The 18,306-nt window shown below is 54.3% G+C and overlaps 8 protein-coding genes across 8 annotated transcripts; 7 read left to right on the top strand and 1 right to left on the bottom strand.

Moving 5' to 3' along the window:
- The first annotated feature begins 173 nt into the window (after positions 1–173).
- DL89DRAFT_22867 (kinase-like protein) lies at positions 174–1,846 on the top strand. The gene has a single exon (XM_040884876.1). The coding sequence runs from the start codon at positions 569–571 to the stop codon at positions 1,712–1,714; it is 1,146 nt and encodes a 381-aa protein (XP_040747995.1). The 5' UTR covers positions 174–568; the 3' UTR covers positions 1,715–1,846.
- Positions 1,847–2,089: 243 nt separating this feature from the next.
- On the top strand, positions 2,090–4,098 carry DL89DRAFT_264583 (uncharacterized protein; the record flags this gene model as incomplete). Its single annotated transcript, XM_040886307.1, has 2 exons — positions 2,090–3,840; positions 3,865–4,098. Coding segments are annotated over 2 exons (1,902 nt in total), but the record flags the coding sequence as incomplete, so codon positions are not given.
- A 1,491-nt stretch (positions 4,099–5,589) lies between these two features.
- On the top strand, positions 5,590–6,871 carry DL89DRAFT_22837 (uncharacterized protein). Its single transcript, XM_040884873.1, has 2 exons — positions 5,590–5,657; positions 5,866–6,871. Exon 2 carries the CDS (start codon positions 5,891–5,893, stop codon positions 6,653–6,655), a length of 765 nt encoding a protein of 254 aa, XP_040747993.1. The 5' UTR covers positions 5,590–5,657; positions 5,866–5,890; the 3' UTR covers positions 6,656–6,871.
- Positions 6,872–7,909: 1,038 nt separating this feature from the next.
- On the top strand, positions 7,910–10,177 carry DL89DRAFT_212232 (histone acetyltransferase; the record flags this gene model as incomplete). The annotated part of the gene is made up of 1 exon (XM_040884218.1): positions 7,910–10,177. A coding segment is annotated over one exon (2,268 nt), but the record flags the coding sequence as incomplete, so codon positions are not given.
- On the top strand, positions 10,085–11,405 carry DL89DRAFT_22826 (alpha/beta-hydrolase). The gene has a single exon (XM_040884871.1). The coding sequence runs from the start codon at positions 10,515–10,517 to the stop codon at positions 11,259–11,261; it is 747 nt and encodes a 248-aa protein (XP_040747991.1). The 5' UTR covers positions 10,085–10,514; the 3' UTR covers positions 11,262–11,405.
- Positions 11,406–12,290: 885 nt separating this feature from the next.
- DL89DRAFT_264580 (actin-like ATPase domain-containing protein) lies at positions 12,291–13,965 on the top strand. Its single transcript, XM_040886306.1, has one exon. It carries the CDS (start codon positions 12,528–12,530, stop codon positions 13,902–13,904), a length of 1,377 nt encoding a protein of 458 aa, XP_040747990.1. The 5' UTR covers positions 12,291–12,527; the 3' UTR covers positions 13,905–13,965.
- Positions 13,966–14,119: 154 nt separating this feature from the next.
- On the bottom strand, positions 14,120–15,137 carry DL89DRAFT_281111 (uncharacterized protein; the record flags this gene model as incomplete). The annotated part of the gene is made up of 2 exons (XM_040889626.1): positions 14,120–14,137; positions 14,181–15,137. 2 exons carry the CDS (start codon positions 15,135–15,137, stop codon positions 14,120–14,122), a joined length of 975 nt encoding a protein of 324 aa, XP_040747989.1.
- A 318-nt stretch (positions 15,138–15,455) lies between these two features.
- DL89DRAFT_264579 (Sm-like ribonucleoprotein) lies at positions 15,456–15,904 on the top strand. Its single transcript, XM_040886305.1, has one exon. The coding sequence runs from the start codon at positions 15,534–15,536 to the stop codon at positions 15,813–15,815; it is 282 nt and encodes a 93-aa protein (XP_040747988.1). The 5' UTR covers positions 15,456–15,533; the 3' UTR covers positions 15,816–15,904.
- The last annotated feature ends 2,402 nt before the right edge of the window (positions 15,905–18,306 follow it).

Below are 18,306 nucleotides of genomic sequence, written 5' to 3'. Positions count from 1 at the left end.
ATGCATGCAAGGAGCTTCCCTTGAAAGAGCGCATGCAGGCTAATCGCGCAGTCTTTGTGGCGAATAGAACCCTCGTGAGGAGTGCATATGCGGAATTTCTGCTTTGCGGGCGCATGTCTTTTCAGTCGGCTATTTTCTGTGCAAAAGCGGGAAAACTATTCTTTTCGGCTTATCTTCAATGGATGCCGGCTGTTTGCCCTGGGCACGTTATCATCATGTCATGGCTCCACTTGTGACCCTCACTCCCTGGCTCGAATGCTTGAACTGCTCGAACTGCTCGAACTGCTTGAACTGCTGCTCTGTCGCATGGTTTCGGGAGAGAGGCGGTCTCCTAACCTTTCCCACCACAGTGCAATGTGCGACTCCCTGCTCTCAGGCCATGATTGCCACGCTGCTGCGGCACGCTGCGGCCACGGCTTGCATTAATATCTATGCCATCAGCACTATAGAGTGGTATAAAAATACGACGCCAACAGCCACGGCCCTAAGCACTCTATCTCTCACCAGCTCTTCGCATTTTTAGTTCTAGCCCACCAACCGCAATCGCTCAAACAAAAACACAAGCATCATGCCGGTCGATCCCATTGCGCTCGTTGCCAACACGGTGTTCCGTAACTACACTGCATCAGTGGCCAAGCTAACTGGAGGACAAGTCAACTACGTCTGGCGCTTGGCTGACAGCAGCGGGAAATCGGTGATTGTAAAGTATGCGGATGAGCAGCTGGCGTCCTACCCCGAGATGCCGTTTTCAGTCGACCGCATGAAATTTGAGACCCGCGGACTGGCGCTTTTCCACAGTGTTCCCGGCGACAGTGGGCTCGAAGCACTGACCAAGCTCTCAGCAGATCTGAGAAAGACCGAGGGCGTGCGTGTCCCAAAGCTTCTGCACGTGGACCTGTCTGTGCCGTTTGTTGTGCTCGAGGATATAGGCGATCACAAGGGCTACGAAGACTGGTGCGCCACTAAGCCACCACTGGCTGACATAGAGTACGTGTGCGGGAAAATCGGCGAGTGGATCGCACATTTGCACGGCTTTGGGCACAAGCACCTCGACAAACTGGAGCCGCTGATGACAAATACGCCTGCCCGCGAGATGCTGCAGGACGTGCTGTACGAGGACACCAGCAGTCGCTGGATCAAGTATACCGAGTATGCCGACAAGAGCCAGATCTCGCAGCTGGTTAAAGACTTCAGCACCACCGTGAACCGCAGAATCAGCGGAGAGGTGCGGCCAAAGGACAGGGTGTTGCTGTTTGGCGACATGTGGTCTGGGTCGGTCATGTTTGACACTCAGGCCAGGCTGATCAACATTATCGACTTTGAGTTCGCCGACATCGGGCTTGTTTACGGAGACGTTGCGCACTTTGTTGCGCACCTGCTGCCTGTCTATGCACTCGGCAACGCCGACTACAACCCCAACTCGAGCCCATGCCCACCGCCGGTGGCAGCATTCTTGATATCATACGGGCGTGTGTTGAAAGAGCAGTATCCGCACATTCACAAGGCGCTTATCGACGAGACGATCGAGCAGTGCACGCGGTTCCTGGGAATTGAGATATCGAGAGATGTCATGATGGGCAACTGGTGCAGTTGTGGCAGCGGGCAGAAGCCAGGGACCACGCCGCTGACGTGCAAGTGCCTGGGGGTCTGGCTCGAGTTCTGTCGCAAGTACATTCTGGGGACCGACGACTCGGTCTTCAACCTGCTAAAGTAAAGATTTCTGGTTTATGCCCAGCGTGGGCGCTTGATCAGCTGGAGCAAAAAAGAAAAAAAAAAAAAAGACACTCTTTTGCAGCACCGCAAAACTCCCACTATACATTTTTAGTGTCGGTTTCATCCCATGCAGCGAGCGCCGCTCTTGCCTCCCTGCTGTAATATTCTCTCCCATTCCTTTGTCAATTAGACGCGCTTTAGAATGCAGCGATTAGTGACGCTCGGCACACTCTTCCGCTTACTGGTGGCCCTTGCCGCAGCACAGGGCGACACAGGACCAACCGCAGCCACAGCCAGCATACATACGGTACCGGAGCCTGCCAACAGCGTGGTTCCAGACCAAGCAGTACTGGCACCCACGGCCACCACACATGCAGACACAACATTCTTGGTCGCCAATACCACGCTGATCTCTACGGAACACAAAGAGCGACCGATAGCAAGCTTGGCTGGCTACACAGGCATCAACGCGCTGGATACGATACCGGAGACTGGGCTGTTATTGCGGCGAACAGACGGTATAGAGTCGTCAGAGACAACAGAGCACGTAGTAGCGGTTTCCGAACAGGTGCCTGAGCATGGCCATGTGCATGAGCATAAGCATGGGCATACGCACGGGCATGGATATGAGCATGTGCCTACACAGGTTGTAGACAATGCAGACGACGTGGAGGAGGGCCCAGCTATTGTCGACACAGTAGAGGATTCGTGGGAATCAGACATGGCTGACAATCCACCCGAACGCCCACTGAATGAGCCCCTGCCAACGACCATTGTCGCCGACGACCATGAGCAGACCGAAGACCACAGCACAACAACGACCGTTGGCTATTCACCGACGCCAGTGCCGCCACCATCTCTGCGGCGTGACGCCAAAGCTTTGAAAGATCGGTTCAACTACGCATCAGCAGACTGCGCAGCGGTAGTGCTGAAATCCAACCGCGAGGCACGCGGGCTGAAGGCGATTCTCAACACGAAGAAGGACCAGTACATGCTGAACACGTGTGCTGCGCGCGACAAGTTTGTGATTGTCGAGCTGTGCGACGACATCCTGATCGATACGCTGGTACTGGGCAATTACGAGTTCTTCTCAAGCACATTCAAAGACACTATGGTGTATGTCAGCGACCGGTATCCGCCCAAGAACAACACGTGGACGTTGCTGGGCCACTTCCAGGCGCGCAACTCCAGGGATGCCCAGGTATTCCCGGTGGTGGACCCAAAGCTATGGGCACGGTACGTCAAGGTCGAGTTCCGCTCGCACTACGGCCGAGAGTTCTACTGCCCAGTTACTGTACTTAAGGTATATGGTGCCACGCAGATGGAGCAATTCCGGAAGGAAGAGGAGGAAGAGGAGTTTTTGGAGACAGCGACGTTGACGGTTGACGCCGTGGCTACGCCTGCGTTTGACTACCCGTTCCGCATGCCGTACCGAACAGAACCGCTCGGCGTGGGCGCTCTGCCGGCCACTTCAGCAGCCAAGGCGTACTTGAAGGACATCCAGGAGCTTGTCGACGAGTATGAAGCAAATGAAGACGGCGAGGTCGACAGCACGCCGACCGCAGTGCCAATCCCCAAGGTGCCTGATTTGCCATGGGGCCAGCGCGAGAATGAGCTCACCGGCGCCGACCAAGACCAGGGCGACGACGAAGGCATCGACGACGAAGACGAAGACGAGGAATGTGACGGCGTCAATGTCATGTGCATCTACGACTCTGACGACTCTGACATGCCCGCTGCCCAGGAAACCGCAGATCGCAACCTTCCGCCTCTGGGCAGCGGTCCCGCGGCCAGCGTGCCTGTAGAGAACAACGGGATTGAGAAGCCGTATGAGCAGCCGGCAGCGCGCGGGCCGCCCCGGCAAGAGAGCATTTTCAAGACGATTATGCGGCGCCTCTCGCGGGTCGAGCGCAACATCACCCTGACATACCACTACCTGGAGGAGCAGCACCTGGTATTCAACATGATCCTGCAGCAGGTCGAGATGAGCAATCTGGAGCACCTGCAGCACGCAATCCGCCAGCTCAACCATACCACAATGAAGCAAATGCAGTCGCTGACCATGCTGAGCGAGGAGGTCTGGCGCGCAATCCTGTATGATATTGAAACGCACCAGCAGAAGACACAGTCTGATATGGACTCCATGTCCAGAAGGCTCGAGTACTTGGCCGAGGAGGTACTGTTTGAGAAGCGCATGAACCTGATGCAGCTGATGCTGCTGCTGACTATAGTTGCGCTCATTGCGCTGAACAAGGTTGCAACGAAGCTGGCTCTGATACCAGAAACGAAGAAGGAAAAGTGACATACACGCGACATTACTAGATAGTCTTTATATCTTTACCTATATATAAGATTTTATAGTCTAAAAAGTGTCCGATCGTCCGCTAGAACCTTATTAATTGATTAAAAGATAAAACATTTAAGCTTCAACATGGGTTTGGGTGGCTTGCTCTGTAAACTCCTTTTTGATCTTGTGCGGCATCCGACCTCATCGGTGAAACCAGGGTGACAAGTTGTTATTGTAGTGGTCACAGGTCTCCACTATATATCTCCATTGGTTCAGCACAAGAGCTGCTCTCATTGTTGGTCAGCCTGATAACTTCCATGGCATCATCATGGTGGTCATCACTGGCTGCGCAACACTCTTAGGATGTTTATTTATGAGCACCTATTGAATAAGGCCATGTAGCTCTTCTGGTGGTTATGCAATATTTGTGGGTTTATTTTATAAATTAATTTGTCTTATGAACATGCGTAAGCGGTAGTATTTGGGTCACAACGGACCCAGTCTGTATAGACTGATTCAAGAGACTATATTAATGCTGACAGCCCCAAGAACCATGCAAGCCAGATCATTTTTAATAAAAACTTCTTAATGCTATGCATACGCAATAAAGCAAAACTGAACAGCATCATTTCTCTTCTTACTTGCCTATTGAATTTCTCAAATGAATATTACCCGCAGCACTACTGTCATAAAGACATCACTTGGTGGTATTGGCTTCCGTGATTCTATGTTGCACCGCCTAGAGCAATTTGTACATAGTGTCAATATCATCAAAGAGCATATATACATGCTTGCACGATGGATATTACTCCATCAGCTAGCTGACGATGATGCTTTTGATCCCGCAATATTTGTGGAAAAGGGGCTTTTTCGTTCAATTTATTTATTTATATATCACAATCCGAAGGCAAAGACAGCCATATCTGCCGAGGATTTCGTCAACCGGAAGGACAAGTCAGAACTGTCGAGCGCAGATTTCGGTGATGTAGTTAGATACCATATTTATGATTATCTATTGCATAATGGCGATATCGAGCTACATGGTGTACGTGAAATGAATCAAGTAGCAACATACGTGGATACCGAGCTGATGACAGCATATAAGAGCAACATTGTGTTGCACTATGGCACTTGCCTACAGCGGATTCTGGCCAAATTGATTGATATTCGCAGCCGCAAAAACACACTGCACAGTACAATGGGCAATGTGTCTAAGGCTGAGTTCAATAATGCATGTCAAGTGTGTATTTATACACCTGCACAGAAGCTCCGCCAGGCAGTTGCCTCCAGGCACCCTGATCTCAGTGTGCTCACCCCACCGATGCTTGCAATCTACAACAAGCTGGCACCAGTGCTTAATGCATATGATACCAAATACAGATTCGCCAAAGACAGCCGATACTATGATGCCAAGGTAAATCCACTTCAGCATCTGCATCGGCTGCTGCAGCAGACATCCCGGCATGTTCCCAACCCGCGGCCCTACCAGAGATCGAAGAACCCAACTGTGAAGTACCATGGCCTTCTCCGCTGTACAAGCGAGTCATGTAAGCGGGCCACCAAGGTGGGAGATGTCCATGATCGCTATTGCACCAACAACCATACGACACATTCAAATGACCGGTTCGCCGTGATGCTCTTATCGACGTGTCAACCCATGCTGACTAGCAGCCGAGCTCGCATCGCGAGCAGAGCAATTCTAGTATCCAGAGAAGGGAAATGACAGCACAGCCTACTACAATGTGGCGCAGCAGATAGAGTACAGTTACCTAGCTATTGGCCAGCCAGCAATCCGCACAGGTTGTCTCTTCTTTCGTCTCCTTCCCTTCGCTTTGAGACTGAAATAATTGCATCCCCTCACCTACGTCTTGGCACCTCCACAGATCTAGGATGGATATGGAGTATCTGGGAGTGAGAGAAACGACAGCATTCTATCTAGCCGATGATGGAATATTAGTCAGGGAAGAGAAGGGAGACAGACTGGTTGCTTTGGATGAAACGCTTCTCCGAGTCGAGGAGGTTCCCGAGCTAAGAGCATACCCGTTGCTGACACAGGCTCCGCCCGCGACATATCTCCAGGTTCCATGCGTACCTATGAATAGCCCCTGGGGTTTCAACTGCAAGAACAGTATGAGGAGGGAGATACGGAACTTGACTGAAATCAGACACCCCAGTATACCCACTATACACGGGTACAGAGTAGTCCGCGGATACATCCTTGGGCTGTGCATCGACAAGTACGACGTGGCCCTGCACCAAATGCTGGAGCAAAAAATGCAGTTTGACAAAGAACAGTTCTTTCGCAACGTATGTGCTATTGTCGCGGCCATCCACGCCCAAGGATATGTCCACGCTGACATCCATCGGGGGAACATCATGGTCAAAAGCGACAACCCCGACGAGCCGTTCGTGATTGATTTCGACTCTGCAGAAAGGATTGGGAGTGAGATCAGCAGGCAAAGCAAGTACATAAACTACTTGCAAAACAGGATATTCGAGCCTAAAGTCGACATGGTGTTCTTGCTCTCACTCCGGAAGCAGCTTCAGCTGGACGGCAGCATCCTGGCGTACTATGGCGGATACACGCATGCTGCTGGGTGCAATGTGGACACCTGTGGACTAACCACTGGGGACGCTATGGACAGAGTTTGCTGACTCTTTCTAATGCTTCGAGGGGCGACGAGCAGTCGCGGGTGGGTAGGTCTAGTAGCAGTTTTCTCGCAGTTTTTATTATTTAAAACACGGCTACCGGCCTCAGAGTGTCGTCTTTGTGCCCTGTTTCATTTCTGATGGCTAAGGACAAAGTCGTCAGGATACCATAACCAGCTGTCCCCATGGCTAGCAGTAAATTCCAATCGGGCGTATTTTTACGGGCAGCTACACTTGCACTTCTCTTACTATTTCCTACATGAACTTATTTTCCTTGCACATACAAACATGTCATTAACGGGGTTTCTGTTTGGTAACGTCGACGAGGACGGGAAGCTGTCAGACACCGAGCTCGACGACGAGCTGCGCGACACGCTTGGCGGCGAGGGAGCCAGCAACTATCTGACCGGCATCCTCGGCTCCAGCCTCTTCAACGAGGCGCCCGAAAAACCCACATCAACGCAAGCAGCCGCGCCCAGGAGCGACTCGCCATCAATAAAGCCGCACGCAGATGCAGTTGACTTCTCAGATTTTAACGAGCTCGCAGACGACGCCGCGGTGCCCAAAAAATGGCGGGCAAACATGCTGCCATCACAGATACCACTGAGTGTGCGGCCTCAGGCGACAGTGGCCAGGGCAGAGGTCGACGATGACTACGATTCAGAGGAGGGGGATGCACAGGGCAACGGTGCGATGGAGAGCGACGCAGAGAGCCTGGAGGATCTGTTTGACTCACCCGCCAATCCACCAGCGCAGAGCACAGGCGAAAGGGGCGAGGATAAGGACGTCGACGAGAAGAGGGAGCAAACGCCGGAGCTGCCTATGTTGGCAGATACCTCGTCAACGGAATCTGCTGAGCTGCCAAAGGAGCAGCCCCCGGCAGTTGTGCCCCGGGTGGTCAAGCGGATTGCACCGGGCCCGCTGCAATTCACCGACCTGTTTGGGTGCCATATCATCAGACATGTCAAGAAGCCTCGACGGCCAACGTCGAGCTCCAGCGCAGAGCAGCAGCAGCAGCTAATAGTACCGCAGCGCCCGGCTCTGGACACGCGCAAGCTACTGGTGGCAGATAGTGTTGTGGAGCGGCCTCGGGATTTCCTGCGGCAGGTCATTTCACAGTCAATTGCAGCGGATGAGAACTCGCGGGTGTATGTCACGTTAGACGGCGAAACCGGACAGGTGACGTCGCAGAGAACTGGACCACGACAGAGCATTGACCAGCCATCACATCTGTTTGAGACAATGCCGTATCCGCTGGACCTGGAGGACTGGGAATCGCAGGTGATCTGGCAGGATCCAGATATTTCGGGTGCACCGCATCCAGTCGATGTGAATGAAATCATGCTGCGGCCCAAGAACAACATGATCGAGGACTACGAGTCGCACATTATCTGGGACCCAGAGGAGCCGTTTGCGCCGTGCTCGCAGCTGCAGATCAACATGAACGACACGCACATGCTGTTCGAGGACGCCAACAGCATCAAGGAGTCAAATGCACGCGAGGCCGAGCGTCTGCGGCTGCTTGAGGGTGTGGACCAGTTCAACCTGTCGAACGACCACTTTTACGAGGCGCTGCAGGAGGGCAAGGTGCATCGTGTGCGACAGACATTCGGACAGCTGATCATTGCGCACTCTCTGCCGGCCCTGCGTCTGCAGCCGCCGTACTTCAAGATGCGGCTGGCACGCAACGACTTGCGCTCATGGCACCGGCCATTCCTGCAGGCACCGATCGAAAAGCCTGTGCAGTTTGCGCGTGTGCGGACAGCCAAGAAGCGCAAGCAGAAGCACTCGATGGAGAACCCGTGGGCGGCCAAGGACATCACGCTTAAGGATACAGCCGACTGCGTGCTGGTGGAGTATTCGGAAGAGTACCCGCTGGTGCTGTCAAACGTCGGCATGGGCAGCGTGTTTGTCAACTATTACCGCAAGCGCGGGATGAACGACAAGTCATTCCCCAAGGTTGACCTTGGCGAGTTGTTTATCCTCGATGTGGCGGATGTGTCGCCGTTCCTGAACTTTGGCAATGTCGAGCCCGGGCAGGTCATCCCAGCGCTATACAACAACATGTTCCGCGCACCGCTGTTTTCGCACAAGGTGCGGCCGACCGACTTTCTGGTTGTCAAGCACGTGTCCAAGGGCGAGTCGCGGTGGTACGTGCGCGGCATCCAGTACCAGTACCTGGTTGGCCAAACGTACCCGCTGCAGGAAGTTCCGGCGCCGCATTCACGCAAGGTCACCACCACAATCAAGCATCGGCTGCAGGTGGCCGCGTATCGGCTGATGAACCGCAACCAGTACCACCTGCTGCAGATGGGCAAGCTGGCGCGCCTGTTCCCAGAATATAGCGACCTGCAGATCCGCCAGCGGCTGAAGGAGTTTTGCGAGTACCAGCGCAAGGGGCTGGGCGCCGGGTACTGGCGGCCCAAGCACAACATGCCGATTCCTGACGAAGAGAATCTGCGCAAGATGCTGACGCCCGAGATGCTGTGTGTGTTTGAGAGCATGCGCGTCGGCCAGCAGCAGCTGCACGATGCCGGAAAACTGGGCGAGGAAGAGGAAGATGACGAGGGCGGCGAGTCGAAGCTTTCGATTGAGGAGCTGCTGGCGCCATGGAATCTGACGCGCAACTTCATAAACGCGACGCAGGGCAAGGCCATGCTGAAGCTGTACGGTGAGGGCGATCCGACCGGCAAGGGCGATGGCTTCAGCTTTGTGCGAGTCTCCATGAAGGACATCTTCCTGCGGGCTGGCGAGAGTGTACAGGAGAAGCTGGCCGAGATTGAGGCGCGGCCCAAGAGTGCCCACCGGTATAATGTGGCCGAGCAGCAGCAGATTTACAAGGAGGAGATTATGCGGATCTGGAAGACCCAGTTTGCGGAGCTGTCGAGCCTGCAGCCGCCGCCCAGGCTTCAGCGCGACGCATACAAGGACGAGAACACCATTGTACCTGAAATCAACGACATGTTTGGCGACTCGGCCTACGGCCAGGATGTGTCGTCGGTGATGCCATCGCGCATGGTGCCGGGCAGCGCCATGGACGTCAGCCTGAAGCTGGCCCACGCGCTGGGCGGCTCGCAGACGGCCTCGCATGCCAACTTTGTGCAGCCGAACCGCAAGAGCCTGACCATCCGCCGTGCAGTCAAGTCGCCGTATACGGGCGAGCTGATGTGGCGTACCGAGGTGATCAAGGACTCGGCAGTGATCCAGGCGTATCTGCGCCAGCGGCGGATCATCGAGAATGCCGCCCACGACCGCGAGACCCAGTTTGACGCTGACGACTTGTTCAATGGCGGCACAGGTGTGGCTGTGGACTTGGCTGGCGAGACCCGCGCGCATCTGGCGAGGCTGAGGCGGGCGCGCGAGCGCCGAATGGAGGATGCGAGAGCCCATGAGAAGAGCCACATGACTACCTTCTCGCTGCCACAGCCAAACAAGCCCAAGAAGGAGGTGATCAGGCGGTGTGGCAATTGCGGCGAGCTTGGACATATGAAGACCAACAAAAAGTGCCCGCGCTACTACGAGTTCAACCCTGCTTGAGTAGAGCCGCCTGTGGCCTTGTGCATTGACTTCACATGGCGTCACATGCCTAAAGTGGGGTTTGTATGAAATACAGTTGACTTTTCTAGGCTCGGTGCAGTCTCAGACTCGAGTCGATGTGGGGTGCTTGATCAGCCCGGATCCGGGCTGGTGACCGATCCGCGGGAATTGACCGTCTGTAAACATGCATGCGCGCGTGAAAATGTCTGTGCGCCAGCAAAACCAGTCCGTCAGCAGCCTGCAATAAATCTGTCTATTCCTGGAGCTGCATCTTGCACCCACATCCTTACGTTTTCCTTGCACCCTCTTTTCATGGCCAGTAAGCCCAATGAAGCACACTAGACACATATTCGATGGCGCACGTGCCGGCCAGAAAATCGCTGCCAACGTCTACCAGAGCACAGCTCCCGACACGACTGGTCATGGAATCACCCTGCTCCTGACGCACGCGAATGGATTCCACAAGGAGCTGTGGGAGCCGGTTCTTGAGCAGATATTTTCCGCACAGGCGACGCGCTCCTGGCATGTAACCCGCGCAATCGCCATGGACTGGTGGAACCAGGGCGACAGTGCTGCATTGAACCCCGATATGCCCGGCGGACCGCTCCATGCCCGGTGGTTCGACTATGCGCGCGACATCCTGGCAGTTGTGCGGCAGCTCGGCGTCAGAAAGAACCTGGTTGGCATCGGCCATTCGTGGGGAGCGGCGAACTTGCAGCTGGCTGAGATTATGTCGCCATTGACTTTTGCTGGTCTTTTCCTTGTTGAGCCTGCGACTCCGACCGAAATCACGCCAGAGCAGAGCGAGTCACTGGCTGCTGTGGTGCGCAAGCGGCGGTTCCAGTGGAAATCGATGGAGGACGCGCACGCCCATTTCGAAAACCATTCCTTTGCAGAGTCATGGAATAAGCGCATGCTTGGGCTGTTCATTCAGCATGGCTTCATACATGGGATAGCCAGTCCATGCTCAAGTGCTTGCCAGGTCCTGAGGCCGATGGCTTTGCTGCTACCGCCTACGGTGCCCCGTTTATCGGTCGGAATCTGTGGCGAATCCAGTGTCCGTGCGTGTACCTAACTGGATCCGAGTCGGACAAGGTGACCACAGAGTTTATCCGCAATCTGATCGCGCCGATGCCGGACTGCGAGCATTTTGTGGCACAAGGCCGGGGCCACCTTTTACTCCATGAGGACCCGGATCTGACTGCTGCGCATTGCATCAGATCGCTAGATAAATTCGCCATGAAGCTTGGCTCCATCCCGAAGCTGTAACGCGGATATGCCATTGATGTAATCTATTGCGTGGTTAATAAAGCGGGGCGTATTGCGATAGACACAGTCCTGCATGTGCGATACCAACACGACATGCATGAGGAGGGTGCAGCCAGCAGTACTGTTGTGATCTGTGCAAAACCTAGGGATGCAAAGGATATAAGCGGATATATGCGTGCACAAGCTTGCTGCTACTCCCCAAAAAATCCTAATTTCCGTGTCCTCAGCTCGCACATTGGTGCCGGGCCAAAACTGCGGGCGGCGGGTGGTACTAACTGGGGGCAGAAGTGTGCAAGAAGAGCTGGCAGCAGTGGGCTGCTGTGTGGGTCATAAACTCCGTGCTCCGCTGTGAATTGCCCTTTTGAACTCCAGCTTTGGGCTACCTGGTCTAGCTTTTGCGGAGCAAGCAAACTTTATTTTCAGGAACGGGCTCCCATCCATACAACGCTGTGTTTCAAAATATTGCAATAATAACCGCCGCAATGTGCGGCGACTACTGTCCAATGGCCTTGGTGGACTATTGAGGAGAGCCGTCCGCGTAATAGCCCGAGGCGATGCAATCGATACCCGCAGATTTGGGGAAGGGAGAAGGCGAGTTCTGGAATGCAAGGGGCCAAACGAGCGAACAGACAGGCAACGTTTCTATTGCTCTGTTTACTCCGAACTTGCCACATTGGGTAACTGACTCTACCCTTTATCCCGAAATAGCGCTTCCCCTGCCCCATCGCCCCCAATACCCCCGCCCCAGGCTGCTATCGCAGACGCCATCGATAAGCGATATGACCCACTCGCTACGCGCACGACGACGTCGGCATTGGACACGCAAGGCTACAGTGTCCGCAGGAAAACAGTCCTGCGTGGGCAGTAGACAGCCACCACGCTATAAAAGGACCAGCACGCGGCCGTGTCGTTGCTTCCGACATTCACTCAGACATCCAAACCAAACAAGTATCTGTCAATACGCTCACTACTCTCTGCATTCTCAATCTCCACGAGTCACAAACCAAGTGGTCCTTGTCCATAGCCTTACTCTCAGAATATCTTTCTAATCTTCATAATCTCGAACCCAAAAATGCAGTCTTCGGTCTCTGCCCTTTCTCTCTATGCTCTGTCTGCCAAGCAGCAAGAGTTCCTGACCCAGATCGCTGGCTCATTCCACGTATCCGACGACCAGCTCTCGACCATCATCACCAAGCTCGAGTCTGAGCTTGCCCGCGGCCTCAAGACCAACGAGCAGTGCGAGCTGTACATGTCGCCGTCGCTCGTCAACTCCCAGAAGACCCCGACGGGCACTGCCCTCAGCATGGCCATCGAGTCTTCTGGCAAGCGCGTGCGTCTGAACTCTGTGACATTCAACGCCGATTCGTCGATTGCCGATACCAAGACCCAGATCTTCATCGCACCTACCCAGTGCATGGCCTCGGTCGACAGTCTATTTGAGCATGTTGCCTACAGCATCCGTGAGTTCCTCCACAACTACCACCTTGATGAGATTGCCGGCAAGTCGCCTCTGCCTCTTGGTTTCACGATTGGCTTCCCAGTGAGCAACTGCGGCGTGTGCGAGTCGACCAAGGAGGACTCGATTGACCTTGACGGTGCCGATATCACACAGTTGCTGCAGGACGTAGTCATCCGCCACCATCTGCCGGTGCAGGTCACCTCAGTCACCAACAACACTGTCAGCGCCCTGGTTGCTGCCCAGTTTGCTGACAAGACCACTCGCGTGGCTGCCTCGTTCAACAATGGCGTTAATGCTGCGTACTACGAGCCTGTCAGCAATGTCGAGACGTTCTCGTCTGCGGGCGTGACCAGGAATGCCAAGGTTGCCATTAACACTGAGCTTGGCCGGTTTGGCTCCTCCTCTGGCGTTCTGCCGCAAACCATGTGGGACCGCCGCATCGACCGCGAGTCGCGCAACCCCGGTCTGCGTTCGTTCGAGAAGCTGGTTGCCAGCCAGTATCTGGGTGAGATTGTGCGCAATCTGATCACTGACTTTATTGACAAGCACTTGCTGTTCTCGGTCAACTGCCCGGTCAAGGAGATCAGCACAGAATACTCGTTCCACACTGCCTATATTGGCAGCATCATGGACGACGAGACCAGGGACCTGGAGCGCGTCGGCGGCATTATTGCTGCTGAGTTTGGCATCGAGGCTTCGCTGGCCGACCGCCAGATCGTCCGTGCTCTTTGTGAAATCGTCGCCGCCCGCGCCTCGCGCCTGTCGGGTGCCGCGCTGGCTGCCCTGATCTTCAAGAGCAATGCCCATGTGGACTGTGCCTCGATTGCTCTCAGTGGTGCGCTGTTTGACATGAACCGCAAGGTCTACGAGCACACCATCGCAACCCTGCAGGAGCAGCTTCAGCGGTCGGCAGCCACAACGGCCACGGTCAGCCTGCAGCGCCGCGACTCGGATCTGATCGGTGCTGCTATTGATGCGGTCTGCTATTAAGAGCCCATGGCTCAAGTATCTCTTGAATCAGACAAATTGACTGTAAAAAACATTCCAAAAGCTTACCAAGCTATCATACATGGACATGTCTGTGCCTGGCTGTGGGTTGCGGACCAAGATGCTGAAATGCGACTTGTCCCGCTCAAGCGCTTCTCTGACCTGCTGGGTACAGTTTGGCTGGACAAACAGCGACTGCCATTTTTCAACCATCTTCTCTATGGTCTGCGGATCCGCTGCATAAAGGTCGTATTGCGGCGATATTGCCCCGCGGTAGACGATATAGTCGCGTAGCATGGCGATCTGGCACCGCTTGTTCAGCTGGGCTAGCTGCATGATATATGTTGAGCGGAACTTGCTGTGCGTGTCTGCAAGAGCGGCTAGTGCGTGTGCGTGTGCGGGCACCAGCTTCGATAGCTTGGTATCGATGTTTCGTAGGAGCAGAACGTGCTTGGTAAACTCGGCTACAACCGCATCTGTCAGATCGGCGTTGGATGTATTGGATAATGCTGCCGCCAGAACCATGTTGACTGACTGACCAAGACACGAGTCCGGGTCTGTCTTTTGGAGGAGTTGGCCGATCAACACACCGCGACTCCCGTCATCCATATGCGAAACCTGGCTGCACAGCGCCTCACCAAGTGCCAGTGCCTTTTGCTCGCCAGATCCTGTCAGATAATTGACCTCTATTTTGAGTCGCTCAGCCGAAACCATGTCGCCCTTGCTGGCTGATGTGCTCTGCTGCTCGAGTAGCCCGGACGCAATCGTCGCGCTTAGCATTGACAGGGCGCTCTGCTCCCTGGCTGATTCTAATTGCCTTGAGATGTCCCTAGCTAAAGACGCTACGGTTTTGTTATTGCCGCTGTCGGATCCGATGGCGCCAGGGTAATGCTGCAATGCTGCGATTCGAACGCTATGTGGGGTGAACTGGTTGGCAATTATTCTGGACAGTATCTCCTTCTCGCAGGGCGTGTCGAGGCTGGGGTTCAGGTATGTTTGCAACAGGTACTCTTTTGACACTTCTGGGCTGTGTGAGCGCACCAGATACACGACCTGATTCAGAACCTTGCTGCGCACATGGGGTTCATCTATTGTCGGCCACAGGAGATCGACGTGTTGCGACCAGGGGATAAGCGTCTCTGTCAGATACTTTGGAGTCCATGATGCGGCTGTCTCGGTAATCGACTGTTCGCCAGCAAGGATTATATGCGCTATCTGTGCACTAAGGGTTCCCATGGTATAGCTAGAGTTTATGCTGCGTATTCGGCGGCAGTGACAACAGATGGCATGATGTGGCAAGTCTGGCGTTACCGGCTGCGCTGATATGGGAATGGGCAGTGATAAGTAATGGCATGCAGCACCCACATATTCCAGGGACAGTATCGCATGTGGTGCCTTCACATGGGCCATGCTGTTGGCCCAGCCCGGTACCAATTGACTGGCGCAGACACTCTATACTGTTCGCCGCCGAACCGAGCGCAGGGGCTTGATCGGCCCAAGGCAAATGGATTTATAGCGTGATCACAACAGCACGCAAGCGGCTCTCGTACTCTAGCCTGCCTTTTTCTACTCCAGTTTCGCTGCTAATTTCACGATAACCCAGCATTACAATCCAGTTTCGCAGACAGCAGCATGGCGGACACGAGCATCGAGGAGCCCCTGGACCTGGTTCGGCTGAGCCTGGACGAGCGCATTTACGTCAAACTCCGTGGCGACCGGGAATTGCGTGGGCGGCTGCATGCATACGACCAGCACCTGAACATGGTGCTGGGCGAGGTCGAGGAGACCATCACAATTGCCGAGGTCAGCGACGAGTCGGCGGCATCGACAGTACGGACCGTCAACCGCAAGGTGCCCATGCTGTTCGTCCGCGGCGACGGCGTCATTCTGGTGTCGCCGCCCTCGCGCTCTTGAGGAAAATTATTTCGCAGCAGCCAATAAAAATTTTTGTACACTTTTTTCCAACGCGGTGTTGACCAAGGAAGAAAAAAGCTCAAGTCCCACTCGGTGTGTCTGCAAGAACACAAGCAGCTCTTTCTCGCCTCTTGCTTGCTGCATGCTCTGCTCTTTGTCCGTTTCCTACGCGAGTACTAGTCGCGCTGTTTTTCTGCCTCTCGAATCCACGGCTATTAATGCACCTGGTCGTACGCGCAGGAGTACGAATCTGCCTCTAGAACACCATTCCCCAGCTTGACACCAGGCCAAATGACAAAGGCGCTGCAGACCGACAAGCAAACAACAATAGCGTCGCCGCCGCGAGCCCCGCGCGGGCGACCTCGGGGCAGTCGAAGCCGCGGCCGGCCCCCGTCCAGCGCAGCGCGCGCGCCTGGGCGGCGACTCGGAAGACCGCCCAAGGCGGCCGTTGAAGCGGGTAGCCACGGGACGGACGACGAGGGAGCGCCCAAGCGGCGTCGCCCCTACGTAAAGCGCAAGCCTAAGCCGCAACCGCCACTCGACCCAGATGCACGTGTGTTCTTCTCCAACCGCCTCGACGCACACGCTGCAGACACCGGGCGGTTTATCCCAAAGGACGAGGATCGGCTGGCTTATGAGGAGGCACAGACAAAAGCCGGGCTCGTCGAGGCAAGCGAGACCGGGGTTCAGCCTATTGTTGACCCCAGCACGCCATCGACGCCTAGCGTAGGCTCGGGCGTTGGCTACCAGGTGAAGAAGATCCGCATAGGTGGGTATGAAATCGACTCGTGGTATATTTCGCCATACCCCGAAGAGTACAGCCGCCACTCGCTGCTGTACATCTGCGAATTCTGCCTGAAATATATCAAGAGCGAGTACACGTACAAGCGACACTGCTTGAAGTGTCCGTTGCGACATCCGCCAGGCGACGAAATCTACCGCGACGGCAACCTGTCGGTGTTTGAGGTCGACGGGCGCAAAAACAAGATATACTGCCAGAACCTGTGCCTGATTGGCAAGATGTTCCTAGACACAAAGACGCTGTACTATGACGTCGAGCCGTTTCTGTTCTACATTCTGTGCGAGTACGACCAGTTCGGGTACCACTTTGCTGGGTACTACTCCAAAGAGAAGCGGTCGGCACAGGGCTACAACCTCTCATGCATCATGATCTTGCCATCCAAGCAGCGTGAGGGCTACGGAAAGCTGATGATCGAATTCAGCTACCTGCTGTCTAAAAAGGAGGGCGTGCCGGGGTCTCCCGAGAAGCCGCTGTCGGATTTCGGGCTACTCAGTTACCGCAGCTACTGGCGCCGTGCAGTCTATGAGATACTGCTTGACCCCGACTCCTTACCAGAGTCAGGGGCAATCTCGATCGCCAACATCAGCCAGCGGACCGGGATGACGCCCGATGACATTGTTAGCACCCTGCAGACTGACGGCATGCTGCAGCGCGCCCCTGGATCGTCGGGCGCCTATACGATCGTCGCGGATGTAGCGAAGCTGGAGGAGTACGTTGGTAGAGCTCAGCAAAAGAATCCGCGCCGGATAGACTCCGAGAAGCTGCGATGGACACCATTCCTGACCAAAAGCATACCGCCGCCGCTGCCTGGCGCTCTGTCCGACAACTCTAAAGCAGACTCCGAAGACGACAGTGTGTCTACCTCGAGCGAGCTTTCGGTATAAATCTTGCAACAATATTCCTTTTTCAGTTCCTACCGCCTTGTACTTATCACCAATCGACCAACATCCTGATACAGCCTTCAAAAGCACCTGCGCAGTATCAGCGCATCGTGAGCCAACAACATGGCTGCTACTATAGGAGACGTATTATGTAAGGGCATGTCAGTCCTGGAACGCACACGATACAACTGTCATAACAAGTGTCATTTGAACTGGGTGTATTTTCATTCTTGACTAGTAGACGTGCCTAGTCACTGTTTCCTGCAACAGATAGAGGACTAAAATCTATAAAATTCGGTGGACGAGTAAAGGTGCACTATGGCAGAACATAGCACATACTGCATGTAATCTCGGACACCAAAAACAGTAATCCTACTTTCACTTTTTGAAGTGTGTTGCACATTTCTCTTGATATTGGCTCCTATGTATGATGGCGTTATTGGTTGGACAAAAACCCCTGCTTTACCAAATGGAGCACATAGGTGGCATTCCAAAAATAAAACTGCACCGCTATTTTGCGCGAATACAACACAGCACTCTGGGCTCTTTAAATGAAACAAGCCGTTGGATGTATAAACAGTGCTGGGATATGCAGCATATGGTTTCAGGAATTTCTGCAAACTATACAAGTGGCTTGTGCATGTGCTCTAATACAGCACGGCACTCTTGCTACCTCTTGTCTCCCAGTGCATAGGGAGTAGGGAATAGTGAGAACAAGATAGATATGATGAAACCACATACACCCTATCTTCTTGGAAATTTACACAGCCACTAAGATATGAGATCTAGGAGCTTTGGTGGTCAAAAA

The sequence above is a fragment of the Linderina pennispora genome, assembly GCF_002104995.1.
Source record: "Linderina pennispora strain ATCC 12442 chromosome Unknown DL89scaffold_1, whole genome shotgun sequence".
Lineage (NCBI taxonomy): Eukaryota > Fungi > Kickxellomycota > Kickxellomycetes > Kickxellales > Kickxellaceae > Linderina > Linderina pennispora.
The sequence above is the reverse complement of the archived record's forward strand: the minus strand, read 5'-3'. Positions and strand labels throughout refer to the sequence as shown.